Here is a 25,463-nt window from a genome sequence, read left to right on the forward strand (position 1 = left end):
ATATGTGACACGATAACCCACCTGTTACTATTGAGCAACGTAGCTAGTGAAAAGTTTTGCTTGTTTTCGGCAGAGGACATCAGAAGCTTTTAGGGACGATGAAATCTTCTGTGGCACCCAATTTCCTACAGGAACCCGAGCCAGATACAAAAACCGTACAACATCAATTGATTTGAATTGCCCCATGCGGTTGATTTCATACGAACGATAAGTCACTTCCAGAAAGTTAAAGAATAATTTCTGTTGCAAATATTGTGAAATGCAGCCTCAGTATCATGCTTTTTCATGCTGGCAATAGCGACCTTTCTCCTGACTTGATGCAGTCTTTGACTTTGCAATCTCCTTCTGCATACTCTGACCATGTAACAAAAGTTATGTAGACTATAATTATACTTGGGATTCTGACTCTGAATAGCGCGCACAGCGGTAAGCAAAAATGGATTTACGGTTTGGCTCTGCCAACCACGGAATATCGTGCGAAAGAAGCATGCATTCCTGCTCACAAAACGTTTTGAATATCTCACAGCGCGCATGTGCTGCTCTGTAGTTCTGTAAACCGTTGGGTTAGCTTTATGGTGCGTATATATAATACATTCTATCATAATACGCGCAGAGACTTCTTCTGTTCGACACTCCTAGTGTTTGCACGCCAAGTGGTTGTTTCATTCACCCATTGATTGCTTTGTACATGCCCGGCATGCACTAAACTTATGAGGTGTTGTATGATATCCTATGCGGGTTCGTGCTGCTGGGTCGGTGTGTACATCTTTGCTAGAATAACAGCCGCAACTGTCGGATAAGTGCTGGCTTAAGCCTAAAGCTTCAAACTGTAAATGGGGGGTAACGCGGGCCAGTTGGAACATAATGCTTAAAGAGAAAAAGGGCGCTAAATACAGGGCAGAGGGAAGACTAGACCAGTGATTTCCCTACACATCCCCTAGGGGGTGTTTTCTGGACCCCCCCCCCCCCCCCCCCCCTTGAATCTCTAGATCTTACTCATGTCAATTCTTGTATTAAACATCTGGACGGTTTGGTCAAGCTCCAATGAAAGTAGGAGTGAATCTTTATGCTACCATCCAAAGCAAGACAAAGAGAAAATGCGCACCTGTCTACTTTAATCCAAGGGGCCTTACTTCCAACCAGGTACAGATTTCTCTGAAAATATGACGCGTCATAGGAAGTTTTAGCTGCAGTAGACGTCAGGTGAAAAGGAAAATGAAGGGATGCGCTTCGAGGCACGAAAATATAAATGAAGAACGTTTCTAAATACATACAACGCTAATCAACAATGGAAACTAGCGATTAAACGGAAGGCAAATTTTGTAAAGATATTAAAATAAAACACATACGTCACGGAGACGACCTATTAGACGTCTAATATAGTGACGTCTATTATGTAACTAGTGGGCCAAAAAAGGAACAGTTTGTGTATTCTAACTAGCTGCTCGCCTCACCCATCTCCTACCCCCCTCCAAAAGCCATCAACACCCCCTCACGATCCGACTCCTGGGGAAACCCCTGGACTATACACACACGCAGCGCTGCATGCGTCTAGTCTTGCCTCTGTCCTGTCTTTAGCACTGTTTTTCTCTTTAAGCCTAAAGTTTCGCTTTTTCGGTTTGTGCGATGTCAACCGGTACCCGAAACTTGACTTTCAATAAGTGCAAACGGTACCGTTTACAATGGGTACCGTTTGACGTCGTTAGACTTGAAAGCGCGACCTAATGCACTGTTAACAGGTTACGCATTCGGTAACCTTCAAGTTTAGCCGTAGGACGGGCCGGGCAACGTCATACTCAATCGTACGTGGAGCTGTCTGACGACATGTGACCATCAAACGTAGTGTTAGGCCTAACGTGGGGCCATCTCTGCTGCGCATAAATGTTTACTCAAGCAAAGTACAAACTGAAAACACGGGAGGCATCATAAAAGAGGCTTCACGAATTCACCGCGAAACCGGCAGACGTAGCTTTCGGACTGAAAGCGTGTACGAGGTTTTCACGTCCGTTGAGAACCCCAGCTACTCTAATTATTCACCCCAGCATTCCACTTCGGCGCGAAGACCCCCATATGAGTTTGAACGAATCAACCGTTTTCCTGCAGGGTCTGCTACCCGCATTTACGCTGAACCTACAGGCAACGATTCTAGCGTCACTAGTAGTGGTGCTTGCTTCCGTTTGGCTCCGGCGTCTCTTCAACGAAGTACACAGCCCCAAGGATCCACCGGGTCCTGGCCTTCGCTGGTCGCTCGTGGGGCTCCTCGGCCTTTCCAACGTGCGCTTCCACTACAAACAAACCACGGAGTGGGCCAAGCAGTACGGCTCCATCGTGGGGTGAGAGATGCAGACGCCGGTTATCCGGCACTTTACTCTAGGCTCTTCAAAATGTGGACCGTATACTCGGAGATTCCAACAGCTGCTCTATTATTCCTGCCGGCGCCCTTTGACTCTGCCCACAACATGCGCGGTGTTCGATGCCCTGTTTACTCCGCAGGGAAAGCGTAGTAAAACAACTCGCTAACTCTCTCTGCGCTAAACAAAGTTGAGCGGCGGTTGTACCCCTTCCGCGGGAGAGAATAGCCGGGGAGTTCTGTCTCCGTATAGGTGGAGACCAACTACAGTTTGGACTGCACATACATCGTGCACGCCTGCTCTGTGCACGATGCGAAGCGCTTTGCAACTGCTGGGCATGGTGAACTGCTGCGGTGCGTTAACCCACTTTATGCTTGTACACGAAACTGGGGAACGCGTGGAGGGGTGAGGGGCTGTAGGCATTAGCCGCTTCAGTGGCCGCAGTTGTGGCCACACTGCAATTGAAGTTGTCGTCTGCTGTCGCGCGGCGTCATACCTGATGTTACGTTACCTTTACTTTGTCATTTGGCACTTAAGGATAAGCAAGGCAATGTCATCACAAATAGGGATAAAATAGTCACAGTGGCCGAGGAGTTCTATAGGGATCTGTACAGCAGCCGGGACATACAGGATAATGCCGAACGAGACAGTAGCTCAGAGGAGATAGACATCCCACCAGTAACGACCGAAGAAGTAAGGAAGGCTTTGAAAGACATGAAAGGGGGCAAAGCACCTGGTGAGGATCAGATAACAGCAGACCTCTTGAAGGATGGTGGAGAAATTGTACTTGAAAAACTGGCAAACCTGTATACGCAATGCGTAATGACCGCAATGGTACCGGAATCTTGGAAGAACGCGATCATCATCCTAATCCATAAGAAAGGCGACATGAAGGACTTGAAAAATTACAGGCCGATCAGCTTACTGTCAGTCGTCTACAAGGTATTTACCAAGGTAATCGCTAACCGAATCTCTGCAACCTTAGATTTCAGTCAACCTAAAGAACAAGCAGGGTTCCGTAAAGGTTATTCAACAATGGACCATATTCACACGATCAATCAGGTGATAGAGAAGTGCGCTGAGTATACTGAACCCCTATATATAGCCTTCATAGATTATGAGAAAGCATTTGACTCGGTCGAAACCCTAGCAGTCATTCAGGCATTACGGAACCAGGGGGTAGATGAACATTATGTAAGAATACTAGAGGATATCTATAATGGGTCTACAGCTACCATCATCCTCCATAGGGATAGCAGTAAAATACCTATAAGGAAGGGTGTCAGACAAGGAGACACAATCTCTCCAATGCTATTCACAGCATGCTTACAAGAAGTATTCAGAACGTTGGATTGGGAACAGGTGGGGGTAAGGGTTAATGGAGAATACCTCAGTAACCTCAGATTTGCTGATGACGTTGCATTGCTAAGTAACTCGGGGGACGAATTGCAAAGCATGCTTTCCGCACTGGGCGAACAGAGTAGAACCGTAGGCCTGAAAATTAATATGCAGAAAACTAAAGTAATGATCAATAACCTCGGGACAGCACAGCAGTTTGAGATAGATGGCGAGGCAGTGGAAGTGGTAAGCGAATATATATACTTAGGCCAAGTGGTGACCCCAGATCCCAACCATGAGGCAGAGATAATTAGAAGGATCAGAATGGGGTGGGGTGCATATGGCAGACATTCTCAGATAATGAATAGCAGCCTACCATTGTCGCTGAAGAAGAAAGTGTATGACAGCTGCATCTTACCGGTACTCACCTACGGGGCAGAAACTTGGAGGCTCACTAAGAGGGTTCAACTTAAAGGGAAGCTGAAGCGCTTTCCAAAAAATTTGAGTTAGATTAACAGTTATATAGTTTCTTGCGCGCTGATTCCGAATATCACACTGAAATTTATCGTACATGAGTCCAAGTGGCATTTATCTTGCAAAAAGCGCGGCCCCGTTTGAAAGACGCGCGCTTTTCGTCTTTTGACGCCCCTGATTGGTTGCGCCCGTCATGACGTCAAAGGAGGACACCCTTCGGCCGCGCGGGTTGTCGGAAGCATTGCGAACGATCGCACGGTTGCCTTTTCGGCAATTTAGCTTGCAGTTTAATTTGCGCACATGACTGGAAGTTTGTTTTATAATTTCCCGTGCTGTTGGTTCAATTATCTTGAAGCTTAAATTTGCTTTACACGACAGAGAACACCAAAGCAGTGACTGTGACGTCGACTAGTGGGTTCCATCAAAATATTTTTGAATTAGGCAACCAGCATAGGGGGATTTTATACCTTATGCTAATATTAGGTACTGCCTTAACTGTTTCTTATTATACACAAAACCATTTATGCCGAAGATTAATGGGCGTTTTATAAACAATCTACCAGCGAAAAGCACGTACGTGCACGGCGCGAAAAAATAGCGTTCATGCGCTGTAAACGTATTTGCGAGACACATCTTGCCGGTACACGCATAAACCAACAAGCAGACTCTGCTTCCGCATTTCCTTTGTTCGTTGTCGCCCACCCCAGCCCCGTTACTCATCCCCGTACACAGACCCACACGCGCGCGCCATTTCGGCAGCGGCGCTACGGCGCCTCCGCGATTGCTAGCTGCTCTTCGATGAGTGGCGTCTTACTGCTTCACATGCATTTATTCTGAAAACACTGCAGCATACTAGTGCCTGCTCAGCATTATTGGCTGTAGTAGGGCTTGATTTTCGTTTATGCGTTGCGCATTCTGCTACAATATTACGGCCACCTCGTTATAATTAACAGACCAGTCGGACAAGGCAGTTACGTTGTAGTTACGTTACTTTAGTTAACAATCACCAAACGTTTGTGATAATGAATCGTTGGCCTGTTTCACCATTTCTAGATTTAAGTATTTACCGCGCTAGTCGGACAGAGGCCGTATATTTACTCTTCGCTACTAATTTTTTTTAGTATCATCATTATATATATCACCGACTATCACTGGAGCACACTTGAGGTTCAGTGACAACAAGTGCTTGCCAGGTTATAATATGCAGCCACACGGAATCTTGGGCAAAAAATTTGGCCCCCGCAGTCAACACAAATTATGGCACGGTGGTGGTTCGGTGTGGTGTTTTTTTTTTAATGCCAGACAAACATCACCTTATCGTGACATGTATACTTGCAAAATAAGTAATCTGGTTGTCTTGGTTCTTTTACTTTGTAGGAATACTGTTTACCTCTTAGCCGGGAGAGAACTTCTATCAGGATTGGCCCCTTGTTTTAGTTTCGCCAAAAAATTGTTTTTTTGAACACTGTCCTGAGCCCATAGGGAAAGAAAACCGACGCGTTTAACGAAACAAGTATTTCCTGAACAAATGTGACTTGGTTTCTGGAATGGAATGAAACATCCCCGGCCAAAGTACAGCAGTATTCCCCATCCTTCCTAAATCTAGGATCTAATGTGAACATTCACGTCCGTCGCATCCAAAAAAAAAAAAAAAAAACACCGCATTGGAGCGGTTTACAAAGTATTTAACGTAGTGTAGTATATTCTCTGTCATCAAGCACAGCCACCTCGGCTGTCGCTTCCGTATGTTATCAAGCATCCCGGCGTGGCATTATTTTTCTTAGGAATACGGCATGATAACGTATGCCTTGTTTGGCGTTCGTGCATACTTTTTGAACACGAAAATTGTACACACGAGTGCTATCAACCACAACAACAACAAGTATCATTCACAAGGAAACACGGCGAAAAGAGCATAGCCGAGGCGGCCGATCCGGCCGGAAGTCCAGGTATGACGTTTTTCAGCCGGTTTTCGCCTGCGCTCTTCGGTCTTCCGGCATCGCGCGGCGAGATGGGGGCGGGGCATCGGGCCACTTTTGTTTGTTCATTGCGCCGCTTCTATTGCATGTATTGCAAGTGGGCGGGGGAGAAGAGAGGCAGTTACCGCCTGCTTCCCCTTACTAGCTCACTCACTCTCTCTCTCTCACTCTCTCTCTCACTCTCTCTCTCACTCACTCTCTCTCTCTCTCTCTCTCTCTCTCTCTCTCTCTCTCTCTCTCTCTCTCTCTCTCTCTCTCTCCATCCATGTCTCTCCCCCTGGGTGAAGGCAGGGCAAGTTTGCAGAGAAAGCTTCGCCGCCATGTCATGACTCTTTTTTTTTCTTTAGTGCAACTCTTTAGTTTCACAAAGAAAGACTAGGGGTACCGGGACAAAAGGTACACATAAGTACCTGACTGGGTCCCCGTTCCCTGAGCAGACATCAGCAGCAGCACGAAGTTTCAGGACGCGAAAAGAAAAATTCAGTACAACTGGTAACAGAGCAAACAAAAAACAACAAATTTTCAAGCACTCGCATCACTTTGCGTAACAGTGTGAGCATGGCACAACATATCATCACGCAACGACATATATATAGAACTTACAAAGCACGCAAATTCAGAGGAAATTATTTATTCAAAAAGGAAAGGTACATATACAACACAGGACGCCAATAGCTACATTTTATTATAAAATACTAAGTCAAAATACTGGTTTTGCAAAACAGCATTTTCGTAATATTCGCCTAAAAGAATTTGGAGAACATGTCTCGATAATCTCAGCTATATCTGCATTGTCGCTTACGAATTTAGGAACGAGATAACGCATGGTCTTGTAGCCATAGTTCGTTTTAATACGGGGTAACCTGCAGTTTATTTTTCTGAATTGAAAACTATCATTCACTGAGAGATATGTTTGCTTAAATTCATTACGATTTGCGCGCATTTCTTTGTGTAAATATAATGCAAGGTTGTACATGTGTAGCTGTTGTATATTCAGTATTTCATGTGCTTCTCTGAGCTCTCTTTTTCTTTCCGGTGCCCTTTTTTCAAGCGCCAAGGTCGGCTCCGTGCGCGTGGTGATACTGAGCGACTTCGAGCAGATCAAGGAATTCTTCTGCAGGCCAGAGCTCCAGTATCGGCCTCTAACCTGGGGACTGTCACGCAGAGAGAAAGGTAATAAAGAAAAGCGTATAAGAAAAATTCACGGGCACGTCGTGAACTATCTTTAACGTTGCGTCACACTGTGAGCTGACTTTGCTCTCACACCGCACGGCCCAATCTCCAACAAGTGTTTTGTGATGGGGAAGAACTTTCTTGTCGACAACAGCTATTCTTGCACGATGCTACAAGTGAAGTTGAAGGTACGAGGATACAGGTGAAGGTAAATCGGGTGGCTGTGGCCCCTGTCAGGCCACGTCCACCTTTAGTCTCAGCCTCCCCTTGGTTTTGCCAAGAAATAAAAATCAAATACTCAAGTTACCGAATAAACGAAGCTCCCTATTCGAGGAACCTGTAAGGCTTTAGTGATTGTACAAGGACGAGGCCGGTGTGCTAATCTGTGTCCCACTTGACAGGTTTTGCTGTCTTCAACGGTGAAGAATGGAAGGCCAATCGCGACCTTTCGGCGCGAGCGCTGGCCAAGGTCGGGAGCGACGGCATGCGCCGACAAATCCAGGTACACCTCTCACCGTTGCGCGGCAGACTTGCTGTCAGCTGGTTAATAAAGTAGAGGTAGAGTTTCGTACCTGCGTCTGTATAAAAAAGAAATGTCACAGAACTTCTCATAGCAATACAAGGTAGCATTCGACGCCAACGTTCAATCCCGCCTTCCTCCCAATGGCGAATTAAGTGGGGCGACTACAAAGCCCACAGTGCGTGTCAGCCCCCTCGGCGTGCCTGCTTCACTGACCGCCTGCCCACTGGCGATTCACTCTCCATCCGCCTGTGCCTTCAGGGGGCCATAATCGGATGCCCTCAAAACTGGGACAACAACCATACGGTCTTAAACAAGACAAAAGAACGCTAAAAAATACCAGTCTTCGCATCCTCCGGGAAACAAAAGGTATACTAATTAAAATTAGCGTGCCCATAAAAAACTCGCTCCCACCAAGCAGCCTATACTTTCTTCCCTGTGTTTATCCGCATCCGCCGTTTCCTAATCCCTCATCCACCCTACCGGTTACCCCGGGTCCTCCATTTCGCGATGAAAAGTTCTAATAGTCAGGCCGGCGTCAAGGACACGTGTTTGAAGGCAGCTGTCACGCACATGTGCCATTGCACCAGGTGACCAAAGGCGGTCAGACAATCGCAGCCTCACCTCTAACTTCCAAAGTCTCATCAACTTAGTTAAGTATTCATCACCAGGAGGAAGCCCGGCTGCTGGCGGACGCCCTGGCCGCTCGGGAAGGGCGCGCGTTCGCTTGCCGCGAGTACCTGCACCGGAGCCTCGTGAACGCGGTGTGCCGCTTCCTGCTGGGCTACCGCTACGACCTGGACGACCCTCGCCGGCGGCCCCTGGACGAGGCCCTGGCGGGCTTCAAGCTCGAGTCGACCACGGCGCCCGTCGAGCACCGCGCCGCCTGGCTGAGGAGGGCTCTGCTCGACCGGCTGATGCCCTCGTCGACCAGCGCCAAGCGGCACCGCCTGGTCACCGGCCTCAACGCAGCTGTCAGGTGCGGGGCACGACCACTATACTACGGTCGTACCCTAGAAACGTTCTGTAGAACGACGGCGAACCGCGGGTGTCTCCTTACGATGCCCTTGAACACGCACCCGGAGCTTCTAGGCGCTTTCTGCATCTAATGCAGCAGTGACGGATACCGGAGAGGGGCTCGATGACCACCTTTGCTAACACCTTCCTACAGTGTGAATGTGCGTCGCTGTATATAGAGAGGCGTTTAGCTGTTGTGAAGTAATGGACGGTGCCTACCTGCGTGTGCGACTTTTCTTTAAGCGTCGTAGAACACGTACAAGCACAACGATAGAACGAACACATTACATTGCCAAGCAGACAAACAATGCGCCAAAATCGGGGCTAACACAAATACATCAAAATTAAGCAAACATATATATATGCAAGCGTTCAAAAGAATAAACCAGACTGGTGTTGTCTAAACAGCTGTGTATAAACGCGCAAGCGCCACCGTTTCGCGACAATAAGATTTTGTTGGTCTGGTTCGGCAAGCGTATCACATGTTCTGAATTGTGCTGCGTTCAGCGCTTTTCATTCTTGGCTGCTGAGCCTTACCCGGAGAGTATGTGTAGCAGGATGAAACTGTGGCGGAGGGACTTTGGGAAATGCGTAAATCAATGCTTCCGTACGCGTGTATACGCACTTACGTATGTATACGGCTTGACGGACGTATACGGGCGGACAAATTTTGGCTAGAAACAGTACATTCGGCGTCATCCGCAGTGAAGAAAGCACATATGCAAACACCTTTTTTTTTCGTTCCGCAGAAAGGAAATTTTTCCAGGCAATTTCCACTTAATCAGCCTGCTTCATCGTGTGATTTTTGTTAGACATCTAGCTGAAGGTTCCCCTCCGTCATCCCCGCTTCCCTGATCCGCTACTGCATTCTTGCACTGTGTGAATGATTACTCCCGTCAAAAAGGAGAATAAAAATTACGGAGAGAGAGAGAGAGAGAGAGAGAGAGAGAGAGAGTAGAGGTTCCTTATTTAGCAGAGCCTTGTAAGAGTGGAGCCTTCTCACAGGTAGCCGTGCGCCATACTGGGTGCTACCGCTCTATCAACCAGTTAAACCATGTTGTTCCTGCGAGGGATAGTACTCGGAAATTAAGTTCAGCAAGGCTGACATTGGGCTAGTTGGTATCCGTACATACTCGAAGGTAGGGCGCTTTCAAATTACAAGGGACAAGCACGGAAAAATTCAACGTACAGAACGAGCTAAGGGCGATTTTATCTCTCTTGTTTCGCTGCTGTTGTTTTTCTTTTTCTTTTTTTTTTTGCAAATTATAACTGCTTTCCGATGGTTTGGTTTATTGCTTTTAAGGCATTTGGTGGACGTGAACGAGGCCACACGAAACGGCGAACGTCGGGAGAGTTACATCGACATCTACACGGAGAAGATCCGTGAAGCAGAGAAAGATGGAAGCCAATACTTTTCAGGTGATCTACTCCGGAAAATCATACTTGAATGCTTTTGAAAGCTGTTCTTGGTCAAGACTTTCAAGGGACCAGGCGTGGTAATGCGGGAGCAGCGATGTAGAGAGGGCATAAGCTAGCAAGAAGAAGAGCAAGAGTCCAGCACACGTGCAGCGTATTGGGGAGAGAGGAGCGGGCACCAAGCGATAGTGGGCAGAGCCAAGGTGGGGTAGAGAGGAGTAGGCCTAATGGACAGCGCACTTCCAGCCAGTGGTTAGGAGGAGGCGAGTGCGCTTGGCGGTCGTTTCTTGAAGGTTCGGAAACTGGGTAAAGTCGCGCGCTCTCCGGAAGGATACGCCACCCTTCGGGAGCACAGCGTCGCCGGGCGAATCCAGAAGCCCGTGTGAGGGATACCAAAGCCATGCACAAGCGAACAGACAACCGCTCAGCCACTCTTAGGTTGGGCAAATCGATCTGCTGGCTTTGAGAAGCTCAATGAAGCTTAGCCTTGCGATCAGAGAACGCCAGGCAGCTTTGCTGTTAGCATCAGCGTTTGCCACGTCAAGCCAGTGAAGGTAGGCTGATTTCTTGCAGCTTACAGCACTCGTTCTTGTCTTTCCTGAGCAGACGGGGTGGCTCAGTGGCTAAGGCGTAGTGCTGCTGATCGCCAGGATGCGGCTTCGATCTCGCCGCGGGAGTCGTTTTTCCTATGGAGGCGAAAAACGAAAACACCCGGGTGTGCAGATTCCGGTGCACGTTAAAGATCCCCAGGTGGTCATAAATAATCCGTTGTTCTCCACAATGACGCGCTTCATAGCACAGACGCAGCTTTTGCGCTTAAAGCCCCTGGTTTTTTTTTTTTTTTTTTGTTGCTGTTATGTAGTCGTAAGTAGTAATCAGAAAGAAACGCAAGTGCAGTATGCCGGCCTTTCACATTGCAACATATTTGCCATTGGTGCGGTTTTGTTGCCCATACGCAGTAACATTCACTAAAGTGCATGCAAATTATTCACGGATACGCAGATATTAGAATGTACTCACTTTTTCTGTTCAGCCCTGAAGGTTGGCCTTCAGGCATGTGTGCCCCCACCACATCTTTTACTGAGAAGCAGTACACGTCTACCAGCAAAGGAAATTTTCGTGTTCGCGTCAGCAGAAAACGCCAGGCTAAATGAAAGGAATTACTGGAACCGCCAGGAATCGAACCTGGTCCCGAATAGAGAAACGGAGCGACAGATCGTCGTCTTACCGACAAAGCTACGCCCACACGAGGAGACGGGGAGACAGACGGTGTACTCAACTATCACAGCGGCCGGTCTATACCAACTGCGCTCATTCAAAGCCCTCGTGTGAAGTAAAAACTGCATAACGTATGATAACGGCTTTCACGTGGTTTGGATTAGCGGCGAACGGAACAGCGTATGGGGAGGGCGAGGGTGGTGATAGCGCTCCTCGGCTATGACGCTTGAAACATGAGTGAAGGGGGGGGGGGGCGGAGAGAAAGTGAGAAAGCTGACGAACATAGCCGCGCGTCCCTCCCTCCTGCTCCTCACCCGTCGCCGGGCGCTCCTCTCCGTTTTCTTTCTGCCGTCGCGTTCGGGCGTTCGGTTACGTGGACCCCTCCGCCGCGAAGCCCAGGTAACGGCTGCCAGAGTATCTGGTTTTACTCTTTGTAGAGCCGCGTGTGTGAATTCAATTGACGTCGCATAGGTAATCGTTCTGGGTGTCGTTTACAACTTCGCAGTCGAACCACCTTCACAGCGTGAAGTGGAGCCAAATTTTTTGGCATAGGAAATAACGGATCTCCGGCATATATTATCGTGGAATACTCAAGATGCATATTTAGCCACACATGAAGTTATGAAGTAGCTGTGTTGTTTTGAGGCTGACCTGAACGCTATACAAGAAAGAACCGTGAAACCTTTAATTATCGCTCGCATAGAATGGAATATTGTGTTTTGCTCGACGCACCAGGAACCATTTTTGTATGTTTTCTTTTTGCTGCGATACTCGTTATATAGTGGTTTTCGTGTGTTTTTATAGCTGTTACTGAAAGGAAACTTACCAATGGGGACGATATTGCGTGTGACGTCACCTAAGCGTACAAAGTAGGTCCGGAGTTAAAATAACGCGGGAATGAGGGAAATCTCTCAGTGATGTGCGTAGAGTAATAATGTTTGGATCTCAATATTTGCTCCCACCTAATCTGAGGACTGGGCACGCCTATTGAGCAGGTTCTAAATGCGTGGCAGATGTCGAAAAAGTTGAAAAAGTTTTGCAGGGACTTTGAGAATGGCCATCACCAAAAGTATACAGACCGCTTGCAGCTATAGCTATACCATGCGGTGATTAAAGCGTCGTTTCCTTCACCAACTGGCATCAAAACCCCGTTAGAGAGCGAGAGAGAGAGAGAAATAAACGTTTATTGCACAAAAAATATGGAGCGATAGATGACCTTCGATGCTCTGACGTCGATCAACCAGGGTGGGTTGTGTCCCTAGTCCGGGATAAAATGACCTTCAGCTGCTTGTCTGGCCCGGGTGTCACCGGGCCGCGCTAGTTTTCCAGGACCTCGCTGCACAGCAGGACCTCCCACTGTTCCGTAGACGGCGCCAGGACTTGGGAAGTTTCTTGACGCCCCTGCGCTCCCATACCATGTGCATGGTAGAGAGCGTTGGGCGTCCCGCAGAATTCACAGTCATAACTGTAGAGACTGGGGTGAATCATATACATATACAGTTGCAAGGCGTGATGGAAAGAGTTCGTTTGAAGTCTTCTTAGGTGCATCGCTTCGTCCTTGGTGAGTTCCGGATGAGGAGATGGGTATTTTCTTCGTGCTAATCTGCAGTGTTCCAAGATTTCCCTACTGCGTCGTGGAATAGGTGGGAACAGCGACAGGGGTGGACCTTGATCTTCTGCCATGGTGGTGAGGGTCGTAGTCGTTGACCAGTGGGAATGGCCTCGGGCGGCGGCATCAGTCACCATGTTACCTCCAAAAGCTCGTGCCCAGGTGTGCACACGATATAAATGTCCGGTTGATCCTCTTCTTTTTGGTCGTACATTTTCGGGAGTATTTTGAGCGCCACTGCGGAAATACGGCCCTTCTGGTAATTTCTGCTGGCCGCTTGCGATTTCATTATTATGATAATTTGATTTTGAGCTTGAGCAATCGTTGAAGCGGCGAGGGCAATCGCTGCCTCTTCAGATGTGTCGCTGTCGTCCGTTCTTATTGTTGCGGAGCATGGCTCTTTTCCCTTGCTGTCAATCACGCACATCGCGTGTTCTCGGTTGCCCCTGCTTGAGTACTTTGCGGCGTCAATGTACCGTGTTCCACTGTCGCTGCCGTAGGCTTTTTTGAGCGCCCTTACCCTGGCCTCTCTCCGTCCCTTGTGGTATACGGGATGTATGTTGCGCGGATGTATGTTGGCCACCATAATGCGATCCCTCGGGCACAGGGGTATGCGCTTCTTCAAACAGTAATTTTCCTCGGAAGGCTTCACAAGCCTTCAAAGGCGCTCTACTGCGGATCAATGTTTCAAGAAATTTGCAGCCCTTAAAGGGGCACTGACACAAAATTTTGAAGGCGAGATAACTTCGGAGATAGATTGGTGGAAACACATATACATCATCTGCAAAATATCAGTGGCGAATACAGCCTAGAACATATTTAAAATCAATTTTAAAGTGTGCGAAACGCAACCGAGCAGCAAGCAGAGGACCACGCGCAATCGACATCCCGAGGTTATTGTGTAAATCAAACACGTCACGAGTTTGTGTTTGCCGCTTCCGCACTGCCGGCGTTTTTCGCCGGCTCGCCCGGCTCGCCGCTCCAATCGGAGGGCCGGAGGACGGAGCTTCTGCTCTCGAGAACGAACGACCCGATCGTTGGTGGCGGAGGCGCCGTGATTTCGTCAGCTAATCGGGCAGCCGGCCGCGACGAAAGTTCTACAGCGATTCCAGGCACTCTGTTTCTATTACTGTTTATTACCATTGGACGCGAAAACGCGCCAGAGGCACGAAAAGCCCACTGAGCTAGCCGCACGGTCGATGTGCAGGCGGCGGCCACGGCCGCGAACTGGCCCAGGCCGGCGCAGGTAGCTCGAGTGATAGCTTGTTACCGCTGCACGAAATTGTCCCCAAGTCCCGACCATGGTGGCTTACATGAGAAAGAAGTTAATGATGCGATGGCGGTTTGCATTAAATATTGTCATCTGCACTGCTTACGAGAGCGGCACTCGAATATCCGCCGCAGTGCTAAGCCGAAAACATCTGTAGGCGGACCTGTAGGCAGACCGGCCGGCTGCTCCCAGCGCGCGTCTTGCCACCCACCGTCTCGAGCGTCGCGCGTCGTTCTTTAGCCGCGGTAGCATTTGCACTCGCAGCGCCTGCGTCACATGCACGGTCGCTTTTTAATTAAGCGCCTCACGAGATCAGTACGTGGGGGCATTCGTGGGGGCATTCGCAGAAACTGCCGTCGATGCGGATTCGACAGTGCTACGGCGGCTCTGCCCTGTGATATACCTCCAACAGTCACGTGGTCAGCTTTGTTCACACAAAATCCACAAAATCCATCGTTTCGCGGTACTCACTGAAACCGAAACTGCGACTGGCCACATTGAAAATGCCTCTAATTAAACAACCGTCGCACGCTGAAGCAAATGAGGTTTCTACAGGTTATAAGTAGGTCACTGGCTACTTATCGCAACAAAAAAACACAAGATGCAAAATTTTTGTGTCAGTGCCCCTTTAAGCTGCAACACTGTTTTTTTCTCAATTTTGCTTACGGGCCCACCTGGAAAAAAGTGCCCAGCTTAGTACAGATTAGAAGCAGTAATTATTAGTATGATATTGTTTTATGAACAGCCTCCTCTAATTACTGTGAATCCGTGTAACGAGTCCTCCCTGCGACACTCTGCAGTTTCCCGCCTGGTCGGCAACCTGGTGGACCTGATGATGGGTGGCGCGACCACCGGCACCGTGTACCTGCACTGTCACCTGCTCAACCTGGCCAACCGAGCGGACACCCTGCAGGCCCAGCTTCACCGGGAGATCGACACCGTGGTGGGCCGCGACCGACCCCCCGCGTGGGAGGACCACGTGCACATGCCGCTCACCATGGCCACCATCTGGGAGATGTTCCGCTGGAAAATTGCCACCCCCTTCAACATACCGCGCGGGTTGAGTACACACGCTCCCTATTTGGTAGTGTCAAACACACGGGTCAAACACTACAGCAGCAAGAGAAAGCCGGAAGCAAGCAGGACAGCGTTGTGTTCCTGTCAGCGTGACAGCGCTATCTGGCGTACATAATGCTTGTTAACACGGTTAAAGGAGTACTGAGACGAAATTTCAAAGCAGAGATAATTATGTAAAATGCTCCCTTTTTATCAGGAGATATCTCCCAGCAAGTTTCAACAGCAACCGTTCGGCGTAACACATTTTAAATCCATTTTAATCTTCGCCCGCACGAGAAAGCCCAGAGCGGGCTGGCATGACATCATCTGCTACTTGCCCCAAACTGCCGACGTCGGGGCTCCCGTGACGAAGCCGACGCGCTGGCTGTGGTTGGCGCGCTGCTCCGGCGTGTGTACACGTCATGGTTTTGGGTCTGACGTCATGGTGCCCGGGTGCGTGGGGATGGTGAAGACGTCGGCCAGTCTGGGCGCGAGCGTGCTCGCTCGCACGCGCGTCCAGACCGGCCGAGGTCTTCACCGTCCCCACGCACCCGGGCAGCATGACGTCAGACCCAAAACCATGACGTGTACACACGCCGCGCGCGCGTCCAGACCGGCCAAGGTCTTTACCGTCTTTACCGTCCCCACGCATACGGGCAGCATGACGTCAGTCCCAAAATTATGACGTGTACACACGCCGGAGCAGCGCGCGCCAACCACAGCCAGCGCGTCGGCTTTGTCACGAGAGCCCCGAGTCGGCAGTTTGGGGCAAGTAGCAGATGATGTCATGTGGGCAGCGGTACGGCAAGGCAAGAATAGTGACGTCAAGTGATACCTGCAAGAGGTATCACGTGCCGAGCGCCGAGAAGCCGTCATGACATGTCATGGCGGCTGCTCAACGTTCGCTTTGTCGAAACCGACACTGATACGAATAAACGACGCCGTAAATGAATGTTCACGCTGAGATAGACCGTCTAATGTGTCATTCTGTGAATAGTGGGCTGGTAGGCACGCATAGCAGCGAAAAAAAACGTAACACGAAAATTTCGTGTCAGTACTCCTTTAACACTGGCTGATTGGCAGAGGTTTTGATCTCCGATGTGCCCTTCACTATGCCCCTCACTAAAATATGGAGCGGGAATAAGTCTGAGGAGGAGGAGGAGGAGGAGGAGGAGGAGGAGAAAACCTCTATTCGTTTCCCGCATTAGTGACGGCATTCTGGCGCCTAGACATTCTAGTCTACTGTATACAAATCCGCCACTGTCTCGGATGGAAAGTAGGATATGAAATGAAGGAAAGGGGACGCAGACGTTGGTAAACATGTGCCTTCTCCGGCTAGGAGTCTTCGGCTCCTCTAAATTTTTTGTGGCCGTTTTGCTGCATTTGAGGAGTTAAAATCTTTTCATCAGCATTCTTGAGACAACTGCCCTAAAATCACTTAAGCGTTCCTTGTGCGTAACCTGCGGCGGCCTAGGAATATTTTCGTTTGTGGGTTCGTCCCTGATTACAAATTATAAAAAAATATAGTTAATTATAGTTATAATTATAGTTACTACGCTGGCGACAGAGAGTACCGTGGCCAGCAGGCTGCGACCTCATTATCAGTAAACGCAGTAAACTGACCTAATGCACATGCAGGCGATAAATAAGCCTTGGCAAGTGACCGAGTAATGTACACAATAAGAAAAGAGCAACACATTCTCAGCTGTCGCTTTCTTTTTCAGCGTTGCACGAGACACCACCATCGGTGACTACCACGTGGAAAAAGGCACGGTGGTGCTCCCAAACGTATGGGCAGTCCACATGAACAAGGATGACTGGAAGGATCCGGAGACTTTCGACCATTCGCGGTTCTTGAAGGCAGATGGCACAGCACAGACGACGAAGCCCGAGCGCTTGCTCACTTTCTCTTTTGGTAAATAACATTTTCTTCGACGCAGTACTGCTGGCTGCCAAACCATTTGCGGTCTGCTTGTTCATCTCGGTCTCGGTGGGTTTGATTGCAACCGCCTAGGGCTGCTTGCAGCCACAACGAACGCAGCCATTTGGCGATGAATTTTCCAGACCGTCATGTACTATCGTGATAAATTGAAATGCGAACGTAGCGCGTGGCTTTCATTATATGCCGCGCATCCTGTAGAAGGGCCGCGTATGTGCAGTGCGAACAAGTTGCAAGAGTTCGTGACCAACCTTGATATGGAAAGGACATCGTATTTCCATCGTCCGTTGGGCCCTCAGCGCAAAATTTAAAAAAAAATAAAGGAATATAGCTGCGAGCGCCGTCTTCACTCATCGCAGCAACAAAGTTAGATAACGCTTGCATCAGCGGGCGCCGAACGCGGTGAGAAGACAAAACAAGACGCTCACACGCCGAACAACGGTCTTTCCATACGTTGGACCCAAACTCGTAACTTGTTCGCACTGCGCATGCGCGGCATGTACTGAAAGCGACGCGCTCCGTTGTTCGTATTTCAATTTATCACGACAGTACACCTTTCGGAACCGCTGCATTCGTGCACAATAAGCGGGGTTCGTGTACATCAATATTGGCCCGTTTGGCATGTCCTGTTGTGTACATGCATACATACCTTTGAGTAGCACATATACCCACAGGGGAAGACTAGCCAATCCTCGATAAGGAGACCATAAAAATCATTCCGCTCTATTATATTCAATAAATGAATTAGTCATTCAGTAATTCAGTCAATCAATCAATCAATTGCAATCCGTTACAAATTTCATTCATTACAACTTAAGCCGAGTTTGTATTTGCATCTTTGCCGTGTGGTCGCCTCTCGATTTCTTTTTACCGTAAACTTGCAGAAGATTTCGACTCCTTTAATACGTCTTCATCCCAGTTACGAATGATTTGTCAAGCTGTTTTGATCTGAACAAGTAAAGCGAGCATTGCATGTAATTGCGATTAATGCATGTGGATGAAAATACTGCTGAATGACTTGTTTGTCAGAGTTTTTATGAGCCCAAGACACCACGAACGGCGTGTACTGCATGCATTACCAGGAGTTATTGTCTCAAGGCAGAGATAACTAGAAAGATAAGAATGGGGTGGAGTGCATACGGCAAGGAACCTCAGATAATTAATGACAGCCTACCATTGTCCCTGAAGAAGAAAGTGTATGACAGCTGCATCTTCCCGGTACTCACCTACGGGGCAGAAACTTGGAGGCTGACTAAGAGAGTTCAATTTAAATTGAGGACGACTCAGCGAGCAATGGAACGGAAGACGATAGGTGTAACATGAAGGGACAAGAGACCGGAGTGGGTTAAGAGAGGAATTAAGAAGAAGAAATGGGTATGGGCATGGCACGTAATGCAAAGGCAAGATAACCGTTGGTCATTAAGGGTAACAGAGCGGATTCCTAGAGAAGGAAGGAGGAGTGGCAGGGGGCGGCAGAAAGTTAGATGGGCAGATGATATCAAGAAGTTTTCGGGGATGAATTCGTCGCAGTTAGCGCAGGACCGGGATAATGGAGATCTATGGGAGAGGCCTTTGCCCTGCAGTGGGCGTAGATAGGCTGATTCTGCTGCTGCTGATGATGATGATGATTGTCTCAACTTCTCTTGGGTCGGTCGCCACTAGGTGTTCTATGATGTCTGCACCCTGGTTGACGATGACCTGCAACGGCTTGACAATGCTTATTCCTTCCCTTTTACCGATTACTTCCCGACTGTGCGGATGTGTTTGTGTGGCACTGCGTCAACGTATACCGGATCTGCACGCTTTTTCACTCAGGGCGGAGAAACTGCCCCGGAGAAGCGATGGCCATCGTGGAGATGTTCCTGTACCTGACGACGCTCCTGCAGCGCTTCCGCGTCCTTCCCGACGAAGCAGGGCGAGTCTACGATATTGCGCCCTGCGGACCGTCCCCGGAACTCTTAACGGCGAAACTGAGATTTCTTGTGCGCGAGCAGCCCTGATTAAAAGGCGCCAAGGAAGATTTTAAGCGCTCTGGGATACTTTCCACGGCATCAACCCGGTCTGCTCTCCTCCCCCGTCCTTTCTTTTTTCTTTGAGGCGACGGGGAGGGGAGTCGTGCTAAAATATTTCTGGTGTACGAATTACCGAACTCCCAATGTTAAATCTATACCTGTGCGGCACATACCTCGATATATGACACCAAGGGTCCGTACCCATTACGGAATGGACGCGCGGCCATATTATGTTCCTGCTATCTTCAACGAATTGCCTGACGAATTGTTCTCTTCAACAACGCGGAAACACTTGCGTGTTGCTAGGTTGGCATTAGAAATATGCTGAAGTATGTATGTGTATGCGGTGATTGGTAGCTATTTCTTTGTTCTCTAATTGTTTTCTTGTGATAAGGAAAATGCCACCCATGTAGCTGAAGCCCATGTTGATTATTGCATCTTTGTTTGTTCGTCTTCGTCTCTTCTGTTCGTCGGTTGTTGTTTGCTTTCCTTTTTTTCTTTCCACCGTTTAATATTTCGTTATTTCTCATTATTTTTTTTTCTTCTTTCTTTCTCTCTTTTTTTGTTTGCTTGTCTTTTTTTTTACCTTCCTATTCAGTTACCACTGTCAATGAGTGTTTTTTACAGAAGTGAAGGCCGTTGCTGCCAGGCTACACCGCACAAGCCCACCTGTAGGCTTTGGTGGCCCCATTTTGCTTCTGTATGCCCTCCTTGACAATAAACAATGATAATGATAATAAATTCAAGACACCCGTAAATGTACCTTCACACGCACGCAGCAATAAAACCGAATGAAATGCTGTAGGAAACGGCACGCATCGTCTCTCAGTGACGTTGCTACTTGATGGGAAGTTGCACAAAGGAGGCGCAATGGGTTTCTGCTACTTTAGCGCTCCGCGAGCGGGTTTGCTCCTTTTTTTATACATACAGCTGGTGAAAAACATACTCCAGTAAGATCTCGCTACCGCTCTTCGTTCGGCTACTCACATCGGTGATGGGGGAGGGGGGGAGTCAAGGCGGCTCTACCTCGGCTTCTACCTCACCACTTTTCTCAAAGGGACCCTTCAACACTTTCGATAAACGCTATCACTATTTCCTTCGCGTCTGAAAGCACTGCGAAAGCTACAGTTATCGTTAGCACGGAGCGTCACTGCGTGATTTGCTTGTCGCACCAGATACGCTTTCCGTTTCTGCTTTGTTTTTGTGGCTTTATATTTAAAGTTGCTATCGAAAAGCGTTCATTGCTGCAGCTGAAGGAAAACCGGCCAACAGCAGCTACATGGCCTCAGTGACGTAATTCGGGCCGTCGAAGAACGTCAAGACCGGGAAAGAGAGAAAAACTGTGGTTGATTCCTCTGTCATAGGAATCAGCAAAACACGAAAGAGAAATGTGCAGTGAAATCTGCAGCTGAGCATGATTTGCGGTCGGCGGCTGTCTTGTGGGTATGCTTGGCGGGCGACGTCCTGCTGGCGGGTCGCTTCGGCAAAGGTGTACTGGTGTCATTTCCGTGACGGATATTACTTCAGTGAGATCTTGGGGTATCGCGGCATTAAACGCTTTCGTGCTAAAATATAAAACCAGAAAACGAACAAGCCTAAGTATAGCGTGCTCCTTAGTACTAAAGGTTGCTTTAAAGCTTGACTTTGGGCTAGTTGGGTACACATGACACCTTAGGAAACAGCGCGAAAAACTTGGACAGCGAGAGGGCAGCGCTCGTGTCTGTTTGTCCTCTCTCTGTCCAAGTTTTTCGCGCTGTTTCCTAAGGTGTAAAGGTTGCTTCCCCGCAAGAAAACCCTGTGTGCAGGGGTGCACCCTTTACAGGCCACTTGCTTCGTTGTACTGGCGTCACTTCCATTACGGATATGACGTCAGCGAAATCTTCGTGTAACCGGGAATAAAACACTTTCGTGTTAAAATCTTTTGAGCAAATTTACAAGCCATCTCATGGGCATGGAGCAGTAATTTCTGGCTGAGGTAATTTGCGACACCCTAATCTAAGTACAGGGTGTGTTGGGTGACTATACGTACTGCGAGCATTGAAGATTTCAAAAAAAAGTTGAAAAAAGTGTTGCAAGGTCCCTTTAAACTACGCCACCACCTCAACCGAGCTTAAAGCTTCCAACTGAGTTCGGCTTTTACTTCTTTCTAAAAGACGCATTCAAGAAAATTCTGGGGGCTTAGCCTGAACTTGCTCCGCATGCAAATGGGGGAGGGGCGGTAAGACTGTGGAGATGTTACATTTCCTCACGGTCCTGATTATTATCTTCAAGTGTGTGCAAATCTTAGTTTGTTCTTTGATTTTCAAGATTGTGTGTGGTCTCCGTTGGATGCAAAATTATACAGGGTGTCCCAGCTATCATGCACCAAGATTTAAAAAAAGAGTAAAGGTGTAACTCGAAAGAAACCAGGTGCATAATGTTTGCAGTACTGTGAAGAACCGGACAGTATTTTTTTCTTTAATGAGACTTAATTAACTAATTGTAATTAATTGTCTAACTCGAGAAATACTGCCCCAATCACTAAAGTGTCAATGAGGCACTTGTAGGTAACCACGAGGGGCATCTAACTGCAGTATTTTGAGCGATGAACTAATTGCGTACACATTTATTCTGACTGATAAAGGAAACCCGCGAAATATGAAAAATACCACGTGACGGCGCCTCCGCGCGCACCGTAAAGCAACGCCCTCAAACAGGCTGCCTCTGAGTTCGCCAGAATGAAATAGACAAAAGAAAGAAAGAAGAAATCGCCACCGAGTTTGTTCCTTGTCTGCACACGCGTCCCGCGAATCTTGCTGCTGCTGCTCCTTCCATGCATGCTATTATCAAGGTGATGCGCTGTCTCTTCGGGCGGGTAACACGCGAAGCAGTTGCTTTCAATCAGCTTTGTTTGGGGACGCTGCTTAACAATGCGCGCGTAAGCGTCGTCACGTGGTATTTTTCATATTTCGCGGGTTTCCTTTATCAGTCAGAATAAATGAGTACGCAATTAGTTCGTCGCTGAAAATAGCGCAGTTAGATGCCCCTCGTGATTACCTAAAAGTGCCTCATTGACACTTTAGGGATTAGGACAGTATTTCTCGAGTTAAATAATTAATTACAATTAATTAATTAAGTCTCATTAACGAAAAAATTACTCTCCGCTTCTTCACAGTACTACAAACATTGTGCACTACGTTTTCTTCGAGTTACGCAATTTCTCTTTTTTAAAATCTTGGTGCATGATAGCTGGGACACTCTGTATACTCATTGATTAAGCGCACAGCACGGCATGCTGCATTTTACAGAATCTTTAGCGTGTTAAGCCATACTTACCGTACATTTTCTCGGAGTCAAGCTACGTATAGTACTCGTAAAAGCATTTTTAACTGCTTCTGTTGCGAGCAAGGACATCCGAAGGCAGCTTGTGCAAATCCATTCAAAAATCCTACAAAATGGCTAACTGCGGCAGCTTGTACTGGAAAAGTAGCGCCAGCACCTACGCATTTATTTTTTTAACAAAGTACGCACACAGCTCACAAGAACCACGCGTGCTGGCAGTCAGAAAAAGAAAATCCAGGGCCATATCCACTAACACGAAACCACGAAACCTGGGGAGGAGCGAGGCATGCAGTGTGTAAGTGTATTCTTGGCGCCTTTGCGTTTCTTCCCACGGAGTAAAACCATTGGGGGGATAGACGTATACAGCTTTGCTGTAAAAGTCTCGTGTCTTTGAAGCACGAAAGCGATGGAAAACGAGTTTCCCGGTGTGATCTTTTAGTACGCGTTACTTGCTTGCGCGAGGCGTTGGAAAATGAGTGTTCCGGTGTTTTAGTACAGTGGCTACATGATACGAGATACGCGTCGACGACAACAGGAGACGCCGACATCCCAAGCCGCTAAGCGACTTCGCCCCTGAAACAAAGAAATAAACGCTTGGTCCCGTCTTTGTGCGGTGCTTCACCCCTTTTTTGCCCATACGGAGACAGTCGGCGCGTGGGCTCATCGCATACCACCACGGTTGGCAGTTTCTCTAAGCTTCTGAATGATGCGAGAGACCCTCTTCCCCAAAGGAAATGACTGCAATGAGATGCGACCGACGTAGCGAATACAGGCTTTCCTTTTGACATTAAAGAAGCTAGTTCCTGCCGAAGTTTACTGCCTCGCTAAATCACTTACCGTCCGTATCGGGCGCTAACGAGCACTTTGGGCAAGTGTCCAAACTCTGGTCGGTCATCAGCGACTCCCTGAACAGCGGGGAAGCCTCGACCGGGCGTCAGTCAATGCCTATCTCGCCGTCTGCGTGCGTCATGATCGCGTCGCTTTCGGTGAACGACGCCCTTCCGCTTCATTCGTTTAAATCGCTTCGCTTGATTTCGTTGCCCACCCGCCCTCTGCCCAACGTCTAGTACGCGCGCGGCAAAGCCCATGACACGTACATACGACATAAAGTCGGCGATCGGACACAGCTCTGCAAACGTTAGCCCTTGGACGTATATGCTGCCGAGAGGAACACGGGGAAGTACCAGCGGGTTTAAAATGCTAAACGAACTCTGTAATTAATTTCACTCAGCTACCACGTAGCTGAGTGAACCACGGGTTTCCCAGGAATCGAATTCAGGGGGGGTCAGAATCGGCAGTCATCTTTAATTTCATGTGTCCTTGACGCCAACACTCTAGAGAAATTTAGATTTTAGGCGCCTATAGCAGGCGCCGGAAAGTGTAATTTATCGTTTAGGAAAATATATAGACACAAATTGTATTTACTTCAGTAGCGTATTTTGGGATAGATTTTTGACTTCCGATAAAAACAGCGCATAAATTTTGTGCTTTGGGAAAGTAATTTTATTTTCCTGTTGACAATAGACCGCAGAAGAGTGGCTATTTCAGCCCCACCTCAATGTTTTACGGCTTGAACCCTAAGCGTCTCGTGGAGTTGACAGAGCGTGCTCATGCTTCAGAAAACTCCATAACCTAATTCCATCTGGAATTTCCGAATGTTCGCCTCTCAGAACCTTAAGTGGTTTTTTAGCACAACTACTTCAGCAACCGCTATTTCGGGGATGGCGGTGGCGAACCTGTCCCGGACCTTCAAAATGAGCTCAGCATTCAGACTGGCGCACAAGTTTTTAGGTTTTCTGCTAAGAATGTGAATTGAGCACATGGATGCTCCAAGTTACGTCAAGTGTAGCGCCGTATAGAATATGCTGGGCTTCTACACTTTGTTGAGTGCTAAGCTGTTAGCACCACCGAAGTGTTTGTTGCAGTTTTCCGCCCTTAGCCGAGTTCCCCAACGGGTGACAACGGGCGCTGGTAGACGGGGGGGAGGAGGAGGAGGAGGAGGAGGAGGAGGAGGAGGAGAAAAAACTTTATTCGACTGAAAAGCTGGCAGGTGGGCGGGGTCCTCAGCCCAGGACTCCGTTGGTCCTACCCGCCGTCTTCGTCCTTTCGGTCAGCCTTAACTAGAGGCACAATAGGTAACTGATCCTTGAAGAAACTAACGCACCTCGAAAAACGCTATCTTGAATGCTGCAATTTATTCGGTGACAGAACAGAAGCACATTCTGAGCTCTTCACAGCACCGCTAAATCGCATTGATGGTACAGTAAAAGCTCGTTAACTCGGACTTTGTTAATTAGAACTTCCGGTTAATTAGAACACACGCCCTCGTCCCGGCACAGCCCTGTATATTTCAATGGGGAAAACTTCCGATAATTCGAACCCGTCGGTATCTGCAGGGCGGTTAATTCGAACTATATCATCCCCTGGTTTCCCTCGCTCCTCGCAGAAGAAGACGGCCCTGAGTGATTACAATGTGTTGCAAATCCAAACCAAACCAATTTTACTACAGATGCAAAACAACGAAACAGAAAAACAACAGCGTGATGGGCGCGCTACGCTCCTGCAACAGCTTATTTCGCTTCCACAGAGGGCGCCACGCCACCGGCGCCAGTGCTCCGGAGCATGCCATTGTCATTTGCGAAACATTATTTATGAAATCACCTGCCACAAACGTGTAGTAGCGCCTACTTCGCGATGACGAGTCCAGAGGTGGCTTTTTTGTGTTCTTCCCGCGCTGTGTGGCGCGATTTCCATTAATTCTAGCGCCTGC

At 48.3% G+C, this 25,463-nt stretch overlaps 1 protein-coding gene across 1 annotated transcript in view; it reads left to right on the forward strand.

The window, feature by feature from the left end:
- The window catches only part of LOC144173204 (cytochrome P450 2F2-like), a 19,941-nt gene extending 555 nt beyond the window's left edge, over positions 1–19,386 (forward strand). Inside the window, exons 2-9 of the mRNA XM_077701710.1 lie at positions 2,104–2,333; positions 7,194–7,315; positions 7,717–7,817; positions 8,507–8,814; positions 10,156–10,271; positions 15,166–15,424; positions 17,146–17,336; positions 19,176–19,386. Of these exons, the coding sequence (XP_077557836.1) occupies positions 2,104–2,333; positions 7,194–7,315; positions 7,717–7,817; positions 8,507–8,814; positions 10,156–10,271; positions 15,166–15,424; positions 17,146–17,336; positions 19,176–19,360 (1,512 nt within the window). The 3' untranslated portion in view covers positions 19,361–19,386. The remainder of the gene's footprint in view (positions 1–2,103; positions 2,334–7,193; positions 7,316–7,716; positions 7,818–8,506; positions 8,815–10,155; positions 10,272–15,165; positions 15,425–17,145; positions 17,337–19,175) is intronic.
- Positions 19,387–25,463: the final 6,077 nt, after the last annotated feature.

Source organism: Haemaphysalis longicornis, unplaced genomic scaffold, assembly GCF_048455015.1.
Source record: "Haemaphysalis longicornis isolate Haplotype H1 unplaced genomic scaffold, Haemaphysalis longicornis Haplotype H1 scaffold_3, whole genome shotgun sequence".
Taxonomy (NCBI): Eukaryota; Metazoa; Arthropoda; class Arachnida; order Ixodida; family Ixodidae; genus Haemaphysalis; species Haemaphysalis longicornis.